Source organism: Gymnoscopelus microlampas (genome assembly GCF_963454915.1).
Source record: "Gymnoscopelus microlampas genome assembly, chromosome: 21".
In the NCBI taxonomy this organism is placed as follows: Eukaryota; Metazoa; Chordata; class Actinopteri; order Myctophiformes; family Myctophidae; genus Gymnoscopelus; species Gymnoscopelus microlampas.
This window is the reverse complement of record NC_139958.1, coordinates 2,694,878-2,713,222: the sequence shown is the minus strand read 5'-3', so window position 1 is coordinate 2,713,222 and position 18,345 is coordinate 2,694,878. Positions and strand designations below refer to the sequence as shown.

At 43.7% G+C, this 18,345-nt stretch overlaps 2 protein-coding genes across 2 annotated transcripts in view; one reads left to right on the top strand and one right to left on the bottom strand.

The window, feature by feature from the left end:
* The window catches only part of LOC311037333 (uncharacterized protein), a gene marked incomplete at both ends in the record, with an annotated part of 559,758 nt that overhangs the window by 348,455 nt on the left and 192,958 nt on the right, over positions 1 to 18,345 (top strand). The window lies entirely within an intron of this gene.
* The window catches only part of pam (peptidylglycine alpha-amidating monooxygenase), a 64,794-nt gene that overhangs the window by 25,899 nt on the left and 20,550 nt on the right, over positions 1 to 18,345 (bottom strand). Inside the window, 11 exon segments of the mRNA XM_084046122.1 lie at positions 262 to 378; positions 1,616 to 1,745; positions 4,957 to 5,289; positions 8,591 to 8,653; positions 9,439 to 9,641; positions 12,635 to 12,738; positions 13,544 to 13,620; positions 14,353 to 14,433; positions 15,741 to 15,808; positions 16,141 to 16,189; positions 17,226 to 17,309. Of these exon segments, the coding sequence (XP_083902248.1) occupies positions 262 to 378; positions 1,616 to 1,745; positions 4,957 to 5,289; positions 8,591 to 8,653; positions 9,439 to 9,641; positions 12,635 to 12,738; positions 13,544 to 13,620; positions 14,353 to 14,433; positions 15,741 to 15,808; positions 16,141 to 16,189; positions 17,226 to 17,309 (1,309 nt within the window).

Here is an 18,345-nt window from a genome sequence, read left to right as displayed (position 1 = left end):
TGAGGCTTGACCAATGTTAGCTTGGCCGAGGGGGGGTGGGCGGAAAGTGAAAACATAGTCTCCTGGCGGAGACAATAATGGAAAATAGCCTATTCTACAAGCTCTCAATGCGTCGCAGACGCATTGAGAGCTTGTAGATCGGCTATTTTTGCTGCGCAACACGCGTCCATAGAAAACATGCCGGCTTCTTTTGAATCCGAATGACTGAAATGAGGTCGTGGTGACTGAGAACTTTCATCCATGCACACAGAATGCACTGACATGTTTCTGCCAGAGGCCTTGAGGACGGCTCCGGTGAGCGGGTCCACCACCAGGATGGTGGACTGCTGGATGGGACCCTGGGACCTCTGCTGGTACCTGGCCTGGCCGTCGAAGGAGCTGCAACCAGGAAGGAGGAGAAGGACAATTTGAGCGCAAAAAAATATTCTCCACAGATCATGTTTTTCAGTGTGACATCTTTTATCCCATCGACGCGTCGCATCGCGTTGTGAGCTTGATGTGGGGCCATTTTTTTTGTGGGGCCATGTGTGGGGGCCATTTTCAAACATTTTAGTACTTTTACTTTGGGTACTTTAAGTACATTTTGATGACAATACTTTTTTTTTTTTACTTTTTACTGTACTGTACATATTCGGTGGCTGTGGCCCTTCAGTGATTGGTGGAAATTCAATCCAGAGACTTCCTCCTGGAAGAAGCTCGAGGCCAAGGGGGAAATGCCCGGCTGGGAGATGTAAGATGTGCTGTTTGTTGCATGCTGGGAGATCATCGTATCATCATGTTTGGAGGACAGGAAGGTGCAGAGGAAGAAGAGGAAGAAGGAGGTACAGAACGAGGAGGTACAGGGAAGCTGTGCATCATTAGATCTAAGTCCTCGTCTGGTGGTGTTATGTGAGCTAGTGGTTATACAGCATGGTGGTGTGTTATGTGAGCTAGTGGTTAATTATACAGTATGGTCTGCAGTCGAGGATAACAGGGGTTCAGCGGGAACGTCTTTCTATTCGTCAATTCTCAGGATATGTAAAGCCAAGCCCGTAAAGCTCGTAGCTCACATCTGGGACCATCTGGTCCATCGCTCCCCGGGTTAACCCATTGAGACCTGAAGCCGATTCTACATGTCTCCTAAATCTCAACAGTTTTCTGAAAAACGTATGTTTCTATATCAGTGGTGCTCAATATTTTTCATATCAAGGACCCCCAATGTTATTATGTATTTGGCCGCGGACCCCCATCAAAATATTTTGTTCCAGGAACCCCCCAGAAGCAAACAGTTAAAAATGTTTGCTTTAAAAATATATATATATTCAAAGATTTGCACATATTTTCACGATTTTTCAAAAATAGCAGATCTACAAGCTCGTAGCGCGGCACTCGGTGCCGCGCTATGAGCTTGTAGATCTGCTATTTTTGAATAGCCCAAAGTGTAAAATAATGCTTTTTTTTAGCTCAAATCAAAAAATGACACAGTTCCAGGTCTTAATGGGTTAAGCCCCGGACACAGGTTCGCGGACAGAAATGCTTTCTTTTTTTGCGGACAGACACTTTGTGACTTAGTATGATGATGATGATGATGATGATGATGATGATGCGCTTAATGTGTTCAGTGACACACACATACCTGGCGCCCCACTCATGGTCTCCTCTGTGGAAAATCACCAGGTTGTCGTCGGTGTCCAGAGCCACGCCCGACACCTGTCCTAACTGCAGCGCACTGGACGGCCAGGAGGTGGCCTCCTCCAGGTGGTAGCCTGCACACACACACACACACACACACACACACACACACACACACACACACACACACACACACACACACACACACACACACACACACACACACACACACACACACACACACACACACACACACACACACACACACACACACACACACACACACACACACACACACACAATGTATCCATGTCCATAATAAACAGAAGTACAAGAAAGCCTTGTACATAAGGACAGTGCAGTCAGACAATAGTTAAACAGCCAGTTACAAAGTGCCTAGACGGCAGAACATTGTTACATACAGGGATGCAAATTATCGATTCATTCATTAATTGATCATTGATAACCTTATCGATCAATTATTAATGGATGAATTGATAAGTGGCTTTTTTTTTAGGACCGGAGGGTAAATTCTTGCCCGAAAGCGAAAATGAGTGCAGAAACATAATTGCCCCGATGTACATAACGAGCATCAAAGAGCATTAATATAACGAGAATCAACGAGCATCAGCTGGTGTTCTCATTTTTCTCTCCAATAGCCCTTGAATATTGTGGAATATGATTAACCCATTAAGACCTGGAACTGTGTCATTTTTTGATTTGAGCTAAAAAAGCATTATTTTACACTTTGGGCTAGTCAAAAATAGCAGATCTACAAGCTCATAGCGCGGCACCGAGTGCCGCGCTATGAGCTTGTAGATCTGCTATTTTTGAAATATCGTGAAAATGTGTGCAAATCTTTGAATATATATATATTTTTAAGCGAACATTTTTAACTCAAATCTTTGCTTCTGGGGGGTCCCTGGAACAAAATATTTTGATGGGGGTCCGCGGCCAAATACATATGATTGTGGGGGTCCTTGACATGAAAAAGATTGAGCACCACTGATATAGAAACATACGTTTTTCAGAATACTGTTGGGATTTAGGAGACATGTAGAACCGGCTTCAGGTCTCAATGGGTTAAGGATGACTGTGATTATGGTAAGCTCACATTTGATATCACACACACACACACACCATACCTGTAACTTTCACTAGACAAAAAAGAAGGAGAAAAAAAAAGAGTTTAAATTGACTAAATTCTTAACGGTAGTAAATCGATTATAGATTCATTGTTAACATCCCTCAGTTGACATACTTGTCAGACAGTCATGGATAAGGGAAACAAACATTCTTCCGTAAGGAAACGGACACACACACACGGCTGTGGAATGCCCCCCCCCCGACCACTTGAGAGCCCCACAATCTGCCGATATGCTTTTAAAAATGGACTTGTTATTTTTGTGCCTTTTGATTTAACCCTGTTGCAATTTGTTATTTCCAAAAATGTAAATAAAACACACACACACACACACACACACACACACACACACACACTTTAGTTACAGTGAATTAGCACAGCGTAGAGCATTGGTTCTCAAAGTGGGGTCCGGGGACCCCCAGGGGTACTTGAGGGAGTTCCAGGGGGTCCCCAGCTAAATGATAGATTAGGCACCAAATGGACCCTTATGAAACTGTAACTCTGAGAGTGTACAAATGGAACCAAATGGACCCTAACGGGTCCATTTGGTTCCATTTGTACACTCTCAGAGTTAAATTGACATAGATTTTACAATATAAATTGCGGTCCAAGTGATAGAAATGCCATTAAATGGGGGTCCGTAGCCCTAATGGATGTCAAACTGGGGGTCCTTGAAATTAAAATGGTTGAAATCACTGCTAGAGAGCCGTAAAAATCTTAGAGCACAGCAGTCAGGGCAATCCTTCAGCAGCAGCTGCTTCTAAATTTCTGCGCTTTTCAGCGATAGTCGAGTCTTCTTTCACTTTCTCCCCCCCCCAAGGTTGCTGCCCTGTGCTTCAGCACCTAAAGCCCTAATGCTAAGCCTGCACTGATAGCAGTGACGGGTTGTCTGGTTCCACAGATAGAAAGCCCATTCATAAAAAATAAATAAAAAAGGGCCTCTTTTGGCCTCAGTTTCCAAATATTTTTTGACCCAATCAAATGTTTTATAGTCACGATTCACCAGGAGGCTGGATGGCTTGGTTCCATCAGGCGTAAAATAATTAATGTAAATCTCTATGGGCTGAATGAATAGGCTTTCTATCTGTGGAACCAGAGCTGGGAAAACAAAATGGACGCCACTGCTATCTGGGTGTGTTCCCCCCCCCCCCCCCCAACTTGCATTCTTCTCAGGGTCCCCCCAGGGGTCCCTTGAGGGAAGTGCATATTAATTCGGGGGGTCCTTGACATGAGAAACTAGGAGAACCACTGATTTACACAGTAGGTTCATATGTTTTGTTTATTGACAGATACACTACTAACAGCTGAAACACAGTTAATGTAGATACAACACTGGGGGTCCCCACAGGATTTTTAGAGGGGTCCCCAGATGACAGTAAAGTGACAATTCAAGGACTTTTAAGACCTTTTTAATACCAAGGAAAGGAAAGCAAAGAAAAGGACAATTACTGCATCAAAAGTAATCAACCAGCTATACTCTGTCTAAAACATTGGCCAAATTGTCAAATAACATAAGATTATTTTGAAAATAGTCGATCTACAAGCTCACAACGCCTCGCAATGTGAGGCGTTGTGAGCCCAGGCAGTCCAAATGCACAGGGTTCAAGCAAGACCCAGGATTTCCCTTGTTTTTGGGTGGTACATCTTCTACCTCATTTCTAATCCTTACAATCCGTACGATACCCTGTTATGTTTTCAAAGTGAACATTTGTAACTCAAATCTTTTCTTCTGGGGCATTCTACACGTGTCTTCTAAAAAACATATGAAGCTATAATATCAGTGGTGCTTAGACGGACCCCCAAAATTATATGTATTTGGCTGCGGACCCCCCCCCCCCCCCCCCCCCCGTCTCAAAATATGTTGTTCCAGGGCCCCCCCCCCACGGAAGCAAAGATTTGAGTTACAAATGTTCGCTTTGAAAAAAATATATATTTTCAAAGATTTGCATAAATGTTCAGGATTTTTACAAAAATAGCAGATCTACAAGCTCGTAGCACGGCACTCGGTGCCGTGCTACGAGCTTGTAGATCTGCTATTTTTGTATAGGCCAAAGTATAAAAAAATATGGATGAAGTGGTTACAACGGAATGCGTTTCCCCCCCCCCCCCCCCCCCGTTTTGAACGGGTTTTAAAACGGCACCAGAAAAAGACAATTCCCGCGGGGGGGGGGGGGGGGGGGGGATGGGAATGACCGACCCACCTTGTTGGTCAGCGGTAGCGCCCCCTCGTGGCCGGGCCGCCGCGGACGACGCCTCGAGCTGGTGGAATTTGTGCACCCTGTCCCTCACCAGCACGGGGTCCTCCTCCCGGGCCGGCCCCCCCAGTCTGGGACTGGGCCAGCCCAGAGCCTTCTTTTGCATTATGCTATCGATCTGAGCCACCAGGTGGGCCGCCTGGGCCTGGGCCTGGGCCCCCGCCCGCGCTGGGCCGGTGGGGGGCCGGTCGTACTCGTACCTATGAGCGCGGTGGACTAGTACGTCCTGGCTGGGGGGGGCGGGGCCCAGCAGCTTGGACAGAAGGGAATAGAAGTCACCTGTGCACACAGGACAGGACAGACAGGACAGGACAGGACAGACAGACAGGACAGGAGAGACAGACAGACAGAAACACCACAGGAGAGAGAGACAGAGAGAGAGACAGAGAAGAAGCATGAAGGGAGAAGCAGTGCTGTGCAGGGTTGAGATTTTTTAAATTGTATTTTAATTTTTCTATCCCACGATTTTTACAACCCACTTTTCACCCAGTGCCAATGCCTATAAGCTTGTAATCTTGGGCGCTACTCTACCTCTGCCAGCCTGGGGATATCCCCGAACTGAGCTCATGCTTCCTTCAAAGCATGAGGAGTGAGTCTTATCACCTTTAGGAGAGAACACGCCCCCCCAGCTTCGCACAGCGTCCCCGGCGGGAATGGAACCCAGGACCTTCTAGCTGTGAGGCGACAGCGCTACCGACTGCGGTGCAGTGTTGATTTTGACATAAATCTTCGATTTAGTTTTAGTCATAGTCTTTTGAATAAAATTCCATTTAGTTTTAGTCATATTTTCGTCATCTGAAATGTTTTAGTTTTTGTCTAGTTTTAGTCGACTAAATCTACAGTTGATTTAGTCGTCTAAAATGTATGTTGGCGGTGCCTTGATGGCTGATTTTACACTTGGTTGCATGCTGAAAATAGCTGATCAACAAGCTCACAGCGCGTCGCAGCGCGTCGCGTTGTGAGCTTGTTGATCAGCTATTTTCAGAGCGCAACCCCCGAGCGCAACCAAACATAAAATGACTTGTCTTTTAGTTCTACCGGATCTCTTCTCCTCTAGTCTTAGTTCTACTGGATCTCTGCTCCTCTAGTCTTAGTTCTACTGGATCTCTTCTCCACTAGTCTTAGTTCTACTGGATCTCTTCTCCACTAGTCTTAGTTCTACTGGATCTCTTCTCCACTAGTCTTAGTTCTACTGGATCTCTTCTCCTCTAGTCTTAGTTCTACTGGATCTCTTCTCCACTAGTCTTAGTTCTACTGGATCTCTTCTCCACTAGATCCCTCACTAACAGTTTTGTCTAGTTTTTATTTGTTGACGAAATTGTCAACATATTCAGTCTTAGTTTTAGTCGTCGTAGCTTAGTTTGTATTTAGTTTTCATTCAGTGACTAAAGGTAGAGGACGAACATGTTTGGTCATAGTTTTAGTGGAGGAAGTTAACACTGGTGCTGCGTAGAGGTCAAGCTGCAGATAGTGGAATAAGGAAAGGTGACGTTAGAACCCAAAGAGTGGAGAAGGAGGAGAAGGAGAAGGAGAAGGGAGAGTTTCGCTGGATGCTGTAGGGCAGTGGTTCTCAAACCTTTTCATGTCAAGGACCCCCTAATTGACACTTATTACCTCGCGGACCCCCACTTGAAAAGATAAGCCAGGGACCCCAATAAGAGAAGGTTTTTTACGGCTCTCTAGCAGTGATTCTCAACTATTTTAATTGCAAGGACCCCCAGTTTGACATGCATTAGGGCTACGGACCCCCATTTAATGGCATTTATACCTCTGGGACCCCAATTCACATTGTAAAATCAATGTTAATTAAGATTGTACAAATGGAACCAAATGGACCCGTTAGGGTCCATTTCGTCCCATTTGTACACTCTCATAGTTACAGACCCATAAGGGTCCATTTGGTTCCTGTTCATCATTTAGCTGGGGACCCCCTGGAACCCCCTCAAGGACCCCTGGGGGTCCCCGGACCCCACTTTGAGAACCATGGCTGTAGAGAGCTAGCTTTGCGTTTCACTAGAGCAAGGTGTCTTCAACGTTCTTTTCAGGCCAAGGACCCCTTGGCTGAGAGAGAGATGAAGCAGGGACCCCCCCCCCCCATCCCCACCCCCCCCCCCAGTATACATTTCTCCAGTAATCCATCTGACTTATAATTCATTAAGACCTGAGATACGGTTCCACAAATGTTTTCTAAATCCTAACAGTTTTCTGAAACACTCTCTTATGTCTCCATAATATCAATGGTGCCCAAACTTCTTTTCATGTCAAGGACCTCCCAAAACTATACGTATGGACCCCCCGCGGACAGGGGGGTGGACGGGGTGGAACAGCTCCCGGTCACAGAATTCCATAGGTCACCACATTCGGTGCAACACTCCGAAACTTGTCCCGCCCCCCCTCTCTATGGCAGCAGAGAGAGTGCTGACATGGTACTTCCTAACTTTTCCATGTCAAGGACCCCCAAATTAATATGTATTTGGCCGTGGACCCCCATCTGAAAATATTTTGTGCCAGGGGGGAGGGGGAGGGACCCCCCCCCCCATACAAGATGTACAGTATGTTGTTAAAATGATATTCAAAATCTTTAAATATTTTTCTACAAGCTTGTGTTCAGGGTGCGACATGTTGTGAGCTTGTAGATCTGCTATTTTTGCAACTTTTACGTGATACGATTGTACGACGGTAGGGCATTAATTGTCACCAAAAAAAAAGGGATATATGGAGATAAAAGGTTTCTGCCCCTGAGCGACAAAACACCAGTTTTGGGGGCCTTATTTAAACCATTAAGACCGGGGTCTGTCTTTTTAGATGTTAGGCTATTCAAAAATAGCCAGCTATGACACAGCTATGAGCTTGTATATCTGCTATTTCTTTGAAATAAATCATGAACAAATTTGCAAATCTTTGAATCTACGTTTTTTTAAAGCAAACATTTTGTAACTCAAATCTTTGCTTCTAGGGATTCTACAAATGTACATAACATGTTTACAAAGTGATATGTATTTTGGCCCCGGACCCCCATCTCAAAATATGTTGTTCCAGGGACCTCCCCCAGAAGCAAAGATTTGAGTTACAAATGTTCGCTTTAAAAAAACATATATTCAAAGAGTTGCACACATTTTCACGATTATTTTTCCAAAAAATAGCAGATCTACAAGCTCATACACGATCTTGTAGATCTGCTATTTTTTTAATAGCCAAAGAAATCTAGAAATGAACAAAGATGCATTCCTGGTCTTAACTCTCTCAGTGCCAATGAAATAAAAAAATATGTTCTCTAAACTGCCAGCACATTTTTCTTTTTTTTCAAAGTAAAAAAAAGTGCTTAGGAAGCGAGATACAGCCTTTTTCAGTTATAAGTTCAACAAAGAGTGGATGGAGCTGCACATCTTCAGATGATGATATCTTGGGTTCTGAACATTTTTTCAAAAAAAAAATATATATATTTATTTTTTTTCTCAAAAATACTCAGGATTTTTTTCATTGTGGCACTGAGGGCATTCAGAAAAAACTCGGGATAACTCGGGGCTTGGCACTGAGAGAGTTAATGGGTCGAATAATACGTGATCATTCAGAGACTCACCTTCATCATCTGCTCTCTCTGCATGCTCTCTCGGCCCCGAGTTGGACGTGTTCTCTGGACCGTCTTTGGAAGAGAAACACAATGATGTCAGAATGATGCCAGGCCCGTCACAAATCAAATCGCACTTATTTGAGATAATCGCAATCTTTTCCTTTTCCAGAGTGTTCAGGACCTCCGACTGGGCCGAAGGTTCACCTTCCAACAAGACAAATGACCCGAAGCACACAGCTAAAATAACGAAGGAGTGGCTTCGGAACAACTCTGTGACTGTTCTTGAGTGGCCCAGCCAGAGCCCTGACTTAAACCCAATTGAGCATCTCTGGAGAGACCTGAAAATGGTTGTCCACCAACGTTCACCATCCAACCTGAGAGAACTGGAGAGGATCTGCAAGGAGGAATGGCAAATGATTCCCAAATCCAGGTGTGAAACACTTGTTGTATCATTCCCAAGAAGACTCATGGCTGTATTAGCTCAAAAAGGTGCTTCTACTCAATACTGAGCAAAGGGTCTGAATACTTATGGCCATGTGATATTTCAGTTTTTCTTTTTTAATACATCTGCAAACATTTCTACAATTCTGTGTTTTTCTGTCAATATGGGGTGCTGTGTGTACATGAATGAGGAAAACAAAATGAACTTAAATGATCTTAGCAAATGGCTGCAATATGACGAATAGTGAAAAATGTAAGGGGGTCTGAATACTTTCCGTTCCCACTGTACCTTGTTGGTGTGCACCGTGGCTCATGTGAGCCATGGACATGGGGTATTTTTGTACCTTGTCGTGAGGCATGGACATGGGGTATTTTTGTACATTGTCACGAGGCATGGACATGGGGTATTTTTGTACCTTGTTGGTGTGCACCGTGGCTCATGTGAGCCATGGACATGGTGTTTCCCGGGCTGACGGGAATGGGGACGTTGGCCTCGGCAGGGATGTGTCTGAACAGCTCCTTGCTGCCAGGATCCATGCAGCTCATGTACGGAGTGCTGTGTCTGCTCTCCATGTAGTACATCATGTAGAAGTTACACATCTCATCTCCTGCTGTACCTCTGAAAAATACAGTTAAAAAAAAAACACATTTCATTACATTATACCTACTAGCTCTTAGACTGTCACAGTTTCTCTAGAACAGTCTGTAGCCTCTGCCAGTGTTTTCTAATCTAGTACTTAGAATTATTATTATTATTTTTTGTCCGTTTATTTTTTAATATTGAAGTGAATGGAGCAGCAACTTTTTGGACAATGTTATCTCCTGGTTCTTTGTGACGAACGGAAAAACGGAAAAAATGCCAAAAACGTTTTTGGCAGGCAATAGCTAAATTCAAAACTTTCTAAACGTTTTTGGCAGATAATGAGTTAGTACCTGTACCTACTGTATTTTTTTTTGCATCATACATCTCCTTTCGTTGTTTGGTCATTTATTCATTACATTACAGCAGTGGTTTTCAACCTTTTTCATGCCAAGGACCCCTAAATTGATATACATTATACTATAGGTGTCAAAATCACGTGTCAAAATCTCAGCCAATCAGGAGAAAGTACCAATTTTTAAGCTTCATTTTTATATTGTTCCAGTTCCAATCTTGCCTGCTCATTTCTTAGTGTCATCGCTTCCAATTTCACTTGTTTAATCTGTATCCTGATTGAGTTCTCTGTCCTGATTGGATAAAATTGGAAATGAAACTGAAACTGAAACGAAAATGCATTTTCTGTTTTATAAAGAGCTGGAGAGACAAGGAGACTCCTGTTACTGCAGTGGGGCCAGAACAGACAAAAAGCCGTGACCATGTATTCCGTATTCCTATATGCCTTAGTCGCCGATGGCAGAGAAAAACTAATAAACGCTCGCACACTGAGGCCTCCAATGTGACAGAATGATGCTTTATTGACCAAAAGAAAGCTGTAGTGACGAAGCTGTGACTAAAAAATAAGCTGTAACGTCAGGAAGAGCTTTGAGCTTCAGTGTTAATTTTGACTGCAAATTTAGATTCAGTTTTAGTCAGAATATTTTGAATAAAATGTCACTTAGTTTTAGTCATATTTTAGTCATCTGAAATGTTTTACTGTTAGTCTGGTTTTAGTCGACTAAATATCCTAAGATTAGAGTCGACTAAATCTACAGTTGATTTTATTTATCATTTTATTATGTATTATTTATTTCTTTTGTCGGTGCCTTGATGGCTGATTTTACACTCGGTTGCAAGCTGAAAATAGCCGGTCAAGCTACAAGCTCACAACGTGTCCTGCTGCAACGCGTTGTGAGCTTGTAGATCTGCTATTTTCAGAGCGCAACACCCGAGCACAACCAAACATAAAATGACTTGTCTTTTAGTTCTACTAGATCTCTTCTCCACTAGTCTTAGTTCTACTGGATCTCTTCTCCACTAGTCTTAGTTCTACTGGATCTCTTCTCCACTAGTCTTAGTTCTACTGGATCTCTTCTCCACTAGTCTTAGTTCTACTGGATCTCTTCTCCACTAGTCTTAGTTCTACTGGATCTCTTCTCCACTAGTCTTAGTTCTACTGGATCTCTTCTCCACTAGTCTTAGTTCTACTGGATCTCTTCTCCACTAGTCTTAGTTCTACTGGATCTCTTCTCCACTAGTCTTAGTTCTACTGGATCTCTTGTCCGCTAGATCCCTCACTAACCTTTTAGTGTAGTTTTTATTTGTTGACGAAATTGTCAATATATTTAGTCTCAGTTTTAGTCATCATAGCTTAGTTTTTATTTAGTTTTCGTCAGTGAAAAAAGGTAGCCGACCAACATTTTTCGTCATAGTTTTAGTTTGACCAAATTAACACTGTTGAGCTCGAAATGTCACAGCTTTTTCTTTGGTGCAATAAAGCATGTTCGCATTGGAGCCCTCATTGGGCGAGGAGCGTTTATTTGCTTTTCTCTGCTCACAGTTGGTCGCTCAGCACCTGAACCTAAGCTTGGGTTTGGGATGTGCATGTCCTTTACCTTTTTTTTATTAATCACTGTTTGCTCCTTTCATTACCTACCTATTACCCCCCCTGCCCACACACACACACACACACACACACACACACACACACACACACACACACACACACACACACACACACACACACACACACACACACACACACACACACACACACACACACACACACACACACACACACACACACACTTTAGTTTTTTCTGTATGTGACCATGTGTTTCTCTACTGCAGCAGTGATGCCATGACAACTGAATTCCCTCATAAAGATCTGTCTGTCTGTCCAGAAGAACAACGATACATAAAGATCTGTCTGTCTGTCCAGAAGAACAACGATACATCATGGAAACGTCGTCACCCTTTGCCTGCACCCTGTCAATCTTCTTATATTAAAATTGGCTTAAAAGGAGTAGTTCAGCCCCAAAAAATATCATTATCTATCAATTACACACCCCACAAACCTGCTCTCCCTACCTAAAACAACCTATTTGTGTAATTGCGTATAGCGGCAGAGACAGGGATCTTATCTGGCAAGTTGCGACGTGACAAAGTTATTGTGTGCAAAATGACGCGGTCAGAATATGGTGACGTGTACAGTATGCGCGTCAGTGCTGATTTCGTAGACTAAAACTAAACTAAAAAAAGCGAAAAATGCTCGTCGACTGCCTTTATTTACTGACAAAAACTAAATAAAAACTAAGCTACGACGACTACAACTATGACTGAATATATTGACAATTTCGTCAACAAATAAAAACTAGACTAGAATGTCAGTGAGGGACTAGAGGAGAAGAGATCCAGTAGAACTAAGACTAGTGGCGCGACGCGTTGTGAGCTTGTAGATCAGCTATTTTCAGCATGCAACCAAGTGTAAAATCAGCCATCACAACGCCATCAAGGCACCGCCAACACACATTTTAGTCGACTTAATCAACTGTAGATTTAGTCGACAATAATCTTATGATGTTTAGTCGACTGAAACTAGGCAAAAACTAAAACATTTCAGAATGACTAAAATATGACTAAAACTAAATAAAAATTTTCTGTCAAAATCAACACTGGTGTGTGTCAGAACTCACCCGATGTAGGTGTCCTCTGTCCTGCCCTCTCCAGTGAACACACAGCGTGCTGCCACCGTGTCCCCTCTCACCACGTCCACCCCCTGCTGGGCTGCATAGAACGCCTGCAGGGGACAAAACACCAGCATCACACCGGGGACGCATCTGTGTCATTTAGAGATTTCTTTGGGCTATTCAAATAATAGCAGATCTACATGCTCATATGTGCCGTGCTATGAGCTTGTAGATCTGCTATTCTTGAAAATGTTGGCAACTCTTTGGATATATATGTTTTAAAGCGAACATTTGTAACTCAAATCTTTGCTTCTGGGGGGGGGGGATTGTCCTGGGAATTGTCCCTGGAACAATACATTTTGAGATGGGGGTCATTGGAGCACCACTGATATAGCAACATACTGTTAGGATTTAGAAAACATTTCCAGCGGCGCCAGCCGCTCTATATCTGACTTTGTCCGTGTGCGTGTATGTCCGGGTGTATGTCCGTGTGTATACAAACAAATAGTGATGATGACAACATCAATATTCAATACGGGGCTCATCAAAGACGCCGCTTCCTTCACACAGGGTGTGATTTTTACATATGCATTTGACCGTGGACCCCCATCTCAGCACAGATCAGAGTTATAAATGTTCGCTTTAAAACATATATATATATATATATATATATATATATATATTCAAAGATTTTGAGCTTGTAGATCGGCTATGCAATAATTGTGACAGACCTAAACACAATGAATCAATTATTTATGTATGTACAGACGGACGGACAGACAGACAGACAGACAGACAGACAGACAGACAGACAGACAGACAGACAGACAGACAGACGGCTGTGTGTTTGATGATCTTGTGTCTCTCATGCTCTGGTCATGATTACATCCACGTTCATATTTCTATGACATATACCTGTGGTAGCAGCGGAGACTGTCGTCCAATCAGAGTCCACTTGCCATCTCGAACCCTGTAGCCACTCACCACTTTACCTGTGACAGAAAATGCATATAATACATATTACTTTACCTTTGACACAAAATACTCATTACATACCACTACTACTACCCTGGACAAGTCACAGGGACTTACCCCCCTGTCCAACCCTTGATGCTGTGGACCAAACAGGGAGGCATTGGGTCCCAATTACTTATATATAGTCTTTGGTTTGATGACCCTGCTGACCTCCCAATCTCAGGGAGGACACTCTAACCACAAGTCCACTGAGCTGAGACCCCTACTCTGCTGTACGTGTGACATGAAACACTACTATATATATATATATATATATATACAACTTTATCTGTGATGAAAAGTACTATTTAATTACACAGACAGGCCCAGAACACTCTCTAACTGTTTTGTCTAAAATTTAGTCTAAAATTTAGGGTCTGGGGACCCTCTGAATCTATTCAGTGGTCTAAATCCACTGAATAGATTTAGACTCTAAATCTATTCAGTGGATTTAGACCACTGAATAGATTCAGAGGGTCCCCAGAGCAAAAGTATTAGGAACCAAATGGACCCTTACAGGTCTGTAACTCTGAGAGTGTACAAATGGAACCAAATGGACCCGTAACCATTTGTGCACTCTCAAGAATTATGGGGGTCCCCGTGGTCCTAATGGACACCAAACTGGGGGGGGGGGGTCCTTGAAATTCAAAAAGGTTTGAGAATCACTGATTTGTAGACCCTACGTGTACATGAGTTGATAGAAAACGGACCTAGCTGGTGTGTGTGGGTCCTGAAGGCAAACGGGTAGATGGGATAGGAGTCGTACTCGCAGGCCATGTCTGCAGTAGTCACTGTGGAGGAGACGACAACATGTTTACTGTCATATGTATGAGTTATGACACTTACAGATATACAGTACACGGTGGAAGTTGAGGACGACAACACACAGGAAATTGGTTACAGCAAATACACGTAGAAATGTTTCATGGAAATATTAAGAAGATTGTTTCAGCCACGTGGTTTGTTCAGTTCTTTCTTTCAATGATTTTGAGCGCGTCATTCACGCCTTTATTTCCACACGCCTGGACTACTGTAACGCGTTGTATGTCGGGCTAAATCAAGCCTCCTTGGCACGCCTGCTGCTGGTCCAAAATTCTGCGGCACGCCTCCTGACAGGAACCAGTAGGCGTGAGCACATTACGCCCGTGCTGGCCTCACTCCACTGGCTATCTGTTCGCTTCAGAACTGATTTTAAAATGTTATTGTTTGTTTTTAAATCCCTGAATGGCTTAGCACCTCAGTACCTCTCTGACCTCATAAAGGTCTATACCCCCCCCAAGGTCACTGCGGTCTGCCGGCCAGCTAAACCTTGAGGTCACAGTAAAGACCAACTTAAAGACCAGAGGCGACCGAGCCTTTGCTGCCATAGCCCCCACACTATGGAATGCCCCCCCCCCCCATGTTAAAAGGGCCCCCACCATTGAGACTTTTAAATCTCGGCTTAAGACGCACCTTTATACCTCGGCATTTGAACCCCGCTTGAGAGTTTCTGTGGTCTATGTCTTATTTGTTTTTTTGTGTGTTTTTAGCATGTTTTAACAGTGTATTTTGCATTATTTTCTGTACAGCACTTCGTAAACCCTGGTTGTGAAATGTGCTATATAAATAAAGTGGATTGGATTGGATTATGTGCCCACTTGTGGCGGCGCTACAGAAAGAGCAGTATGCAGAAACTCAACGTATCTTAATAATGATGGTATGAGACTGCTGTTTAAAGTCCCACCATGCAGCCGTGCAAGACAACATGTCCGTCAGTATCGGTGTACCCACCTGCTCCGCTGTGCTGCGGAACCTCATGTACAAATGTATGTGTAGGCTGTCTGATTCTGCCAACAGCATCATTTTAATCCTGAATAACCCTTTATTGAGCTCGGTCAGGTTTGTTTCTAAACTGTGGGACCATCGGCGTGTAAGCCTGTATATGAATCTGTGATTTTAATGTGGACACTATGTCCGCCTCTGTTGTTTGTGTATTGTATGTTTTTTTGTAATGTGCTATGGACCATGTGTCCTTAATAAAGTTTGATTGATTGATTGATTGAGTATGAACACATGAATGTACCTTTAATGAATATGAATGAACACATACAGTACATACCTTTCTTTCCAGGAGGAATCACTGTGTCCGCAGACATCAGCAGATACATGCCAGCAATGAATGGCTGCCTGGAATAAATACAAATAGATATACACAACATTACACACGCACACACGACTATATAGTTGCTGTCTGGAGGAAACCGTGTACGTCCAAAACTGTTCCTTTTTTATTATAACACTTTCTTTCTTTTTTCTTATTGTTTTAGAAAGTGCTCAGAAAGTGCATGTGTGTGTGTGTGTGTGTGTGTGTGTGTGTGTGTGTGTGTGTGTGTGTGTGTGTGCGTGCGTGCGTGCGTGCATGGACTGACTGAACTGGCTTGGGTTTTCCCAGGAAAAATGTGCATGTTTCAACTGACACATTAGTTAAAGGTTATAATACACACAGATATCATACTTACGGTTTAGTGGTCATTGTCAAGGAGATTCCTGAACAGTCTTTATGTCCATCTGCACACAAGAGACATGTATTTACTGAGAGATTTCAACTCTTTTACAAGATGTACAAGCTCACAAGCTTGGGAGGGAATTCATAAAGACTCGGCACAAGGTGACACGTATTAGATCTTTAAAACCTACGGGTTAGACACTAAAACCACCTTTTCTAGGTTGAGTAGTAATTGACATTTAGCCATTTTAAGCTCCCGGCAGACATGGCGGACGCCATCTTGAAAATGACGCCTTTCAATGAGTTAGATTTTCCTAGAGTTTTAGTATGATATTCAGCATGCCTAATAGTTACAGCATTCACTGAAAAATATTTTGTATCAATTATTTGGGGGTTCAACCATACACTAGACCAGGGGTCTTCAACAGGGCGTCCGGGACCCCTAGGGGGTCCTCAGAGTTGCTACAGGGGGTCCGCCAAATCTCTGTGTGATAGGATCATTGTTTTTTTTTAACATTAACCACTTGAACCCTAGCATCCTTATTCTAAGGACAACCTTAGCCGAAAATAGCCGATCTACAAGCTCACAACGCCTCGCAGCGCGAGGCGTTGTGAGCTTGTAGATCGGCTATTTTCGGCAAAGAGGGGAAAATAGAGCAGACCAAGTACAGAGTAATTGACGGTTTAAGTCGTTAAATGTCTGAAAATACACATTAACAATGAATCCAACATCTATGAAAAGCTTTAATCTGCAACACAATTTTATGTAATATATAGTGGGGGGTCCCTGCTTCATCTCTCTCTCTCAGTTAGGGGGTCCTTGGCCTGAAAACGTTGAAGACCCCTGCACTATACGGACCTGTGTAATAGTGTGGTTTCTGCAAACAGACCACTAGGGGGCCAGCCCAACTTGTTTGCCCATACCCAACACCGTGCCAAAAACATTTAGTTTACATATTCCCCCCAGCTATTTAAAAGCTGCTGTGTGTGTGTGTGTGTGTGTGTGTGTGTGTGTGTGTGTGTGTGTGTGTGTGTGTGTGTGTGTGTGTGTGTGTGTGTGTGTGTGTGTGTGTGTGTGTGTGTGTGTGTGTGTGTCACCTCTGAAAGCATGCACGTCTCCATAGTGGATCTGCAGCACAAAGTAAGAGATCCGTGTGGCCCCTCCCACTTTAAAGCCCACGTCTGTGGAGGAAGCAGAGAGGTCACATGATGAACACAGGAGGAAGCAGAGAGGTCACATGATGAACACAGGAGGAAGCAGAGAGGTCACATGATGAACACAGGAGGAAGCAGAGAGGTCACATGATGAACACAGGAGGAAGCAGAGAGGTTTAGGCGGGGCGGGGAAACAACTTATGAGAAACAACACAAATAAAACCTGGTGAAACAGGTTGCGTGCATTAGTGCAAGATGAGGATAAAGGACACATTCAGTCTAAAGGTACAGTTTGATCATTCACAACTACTGTGCCAGATAATCCTCAAGAGAGTAAAAACCAAGAGTATACCTAGCGCTACGGTAAAAGTGACATATATCAGCTACCTACTTTCTCATCCTAACAGATGAGACAAAATAGCAAAATCAAATGAGCAAGAGGTAAAACAAATAAGTGTATCGACTAAACAAGATCCAATGAAACAATACAACAATAAAACAAGAGTTCGTACAACTAGTTAACAACAAGTAGGCCAGGCAGAGAGGAAGGGTAGTGTTTCCTGAAGAGGTGGGTTTTCAGCCTGCGGTGAAAGATGGGCAGTGACTCTGCTGTCCTGACATCAGTGACTCTGCTGTCCTGACATCAGTGACTCTGCTGTCCTGACATCAGTGTCTCTGCTGTCCTGACATCAGTGACTCTGCTGTCCTGACATCAGTGACTCTGCTGTCCTGACATCAGTGTCTCTGCTGTCCTGACATCAGTGACTCTGCTGTCCTGACATCAGTGTCTCTGCTGTCCTGACATCAGTGACTCTGCTGTCCCGACATCAGTGTCTCTGCTGTCCCGACATCAGTGTCTCTGCTGTCCCGACATCAGTGTCTCTGCTGTCCCGACATCAGTGTCTCTGCTGTCCTGACATCAGTGACTCTGCTGTCCTGACATCAGTGGGAAGTTCATTCCACCACTGTGGGGCCAGAACAGAAAAAAGTCGTGACCGTGTTGATCGGCCAGAAGGACCCCTGAGCGACGAGACAATCAGTCGCCCCGTGGCGGCAGACCGAA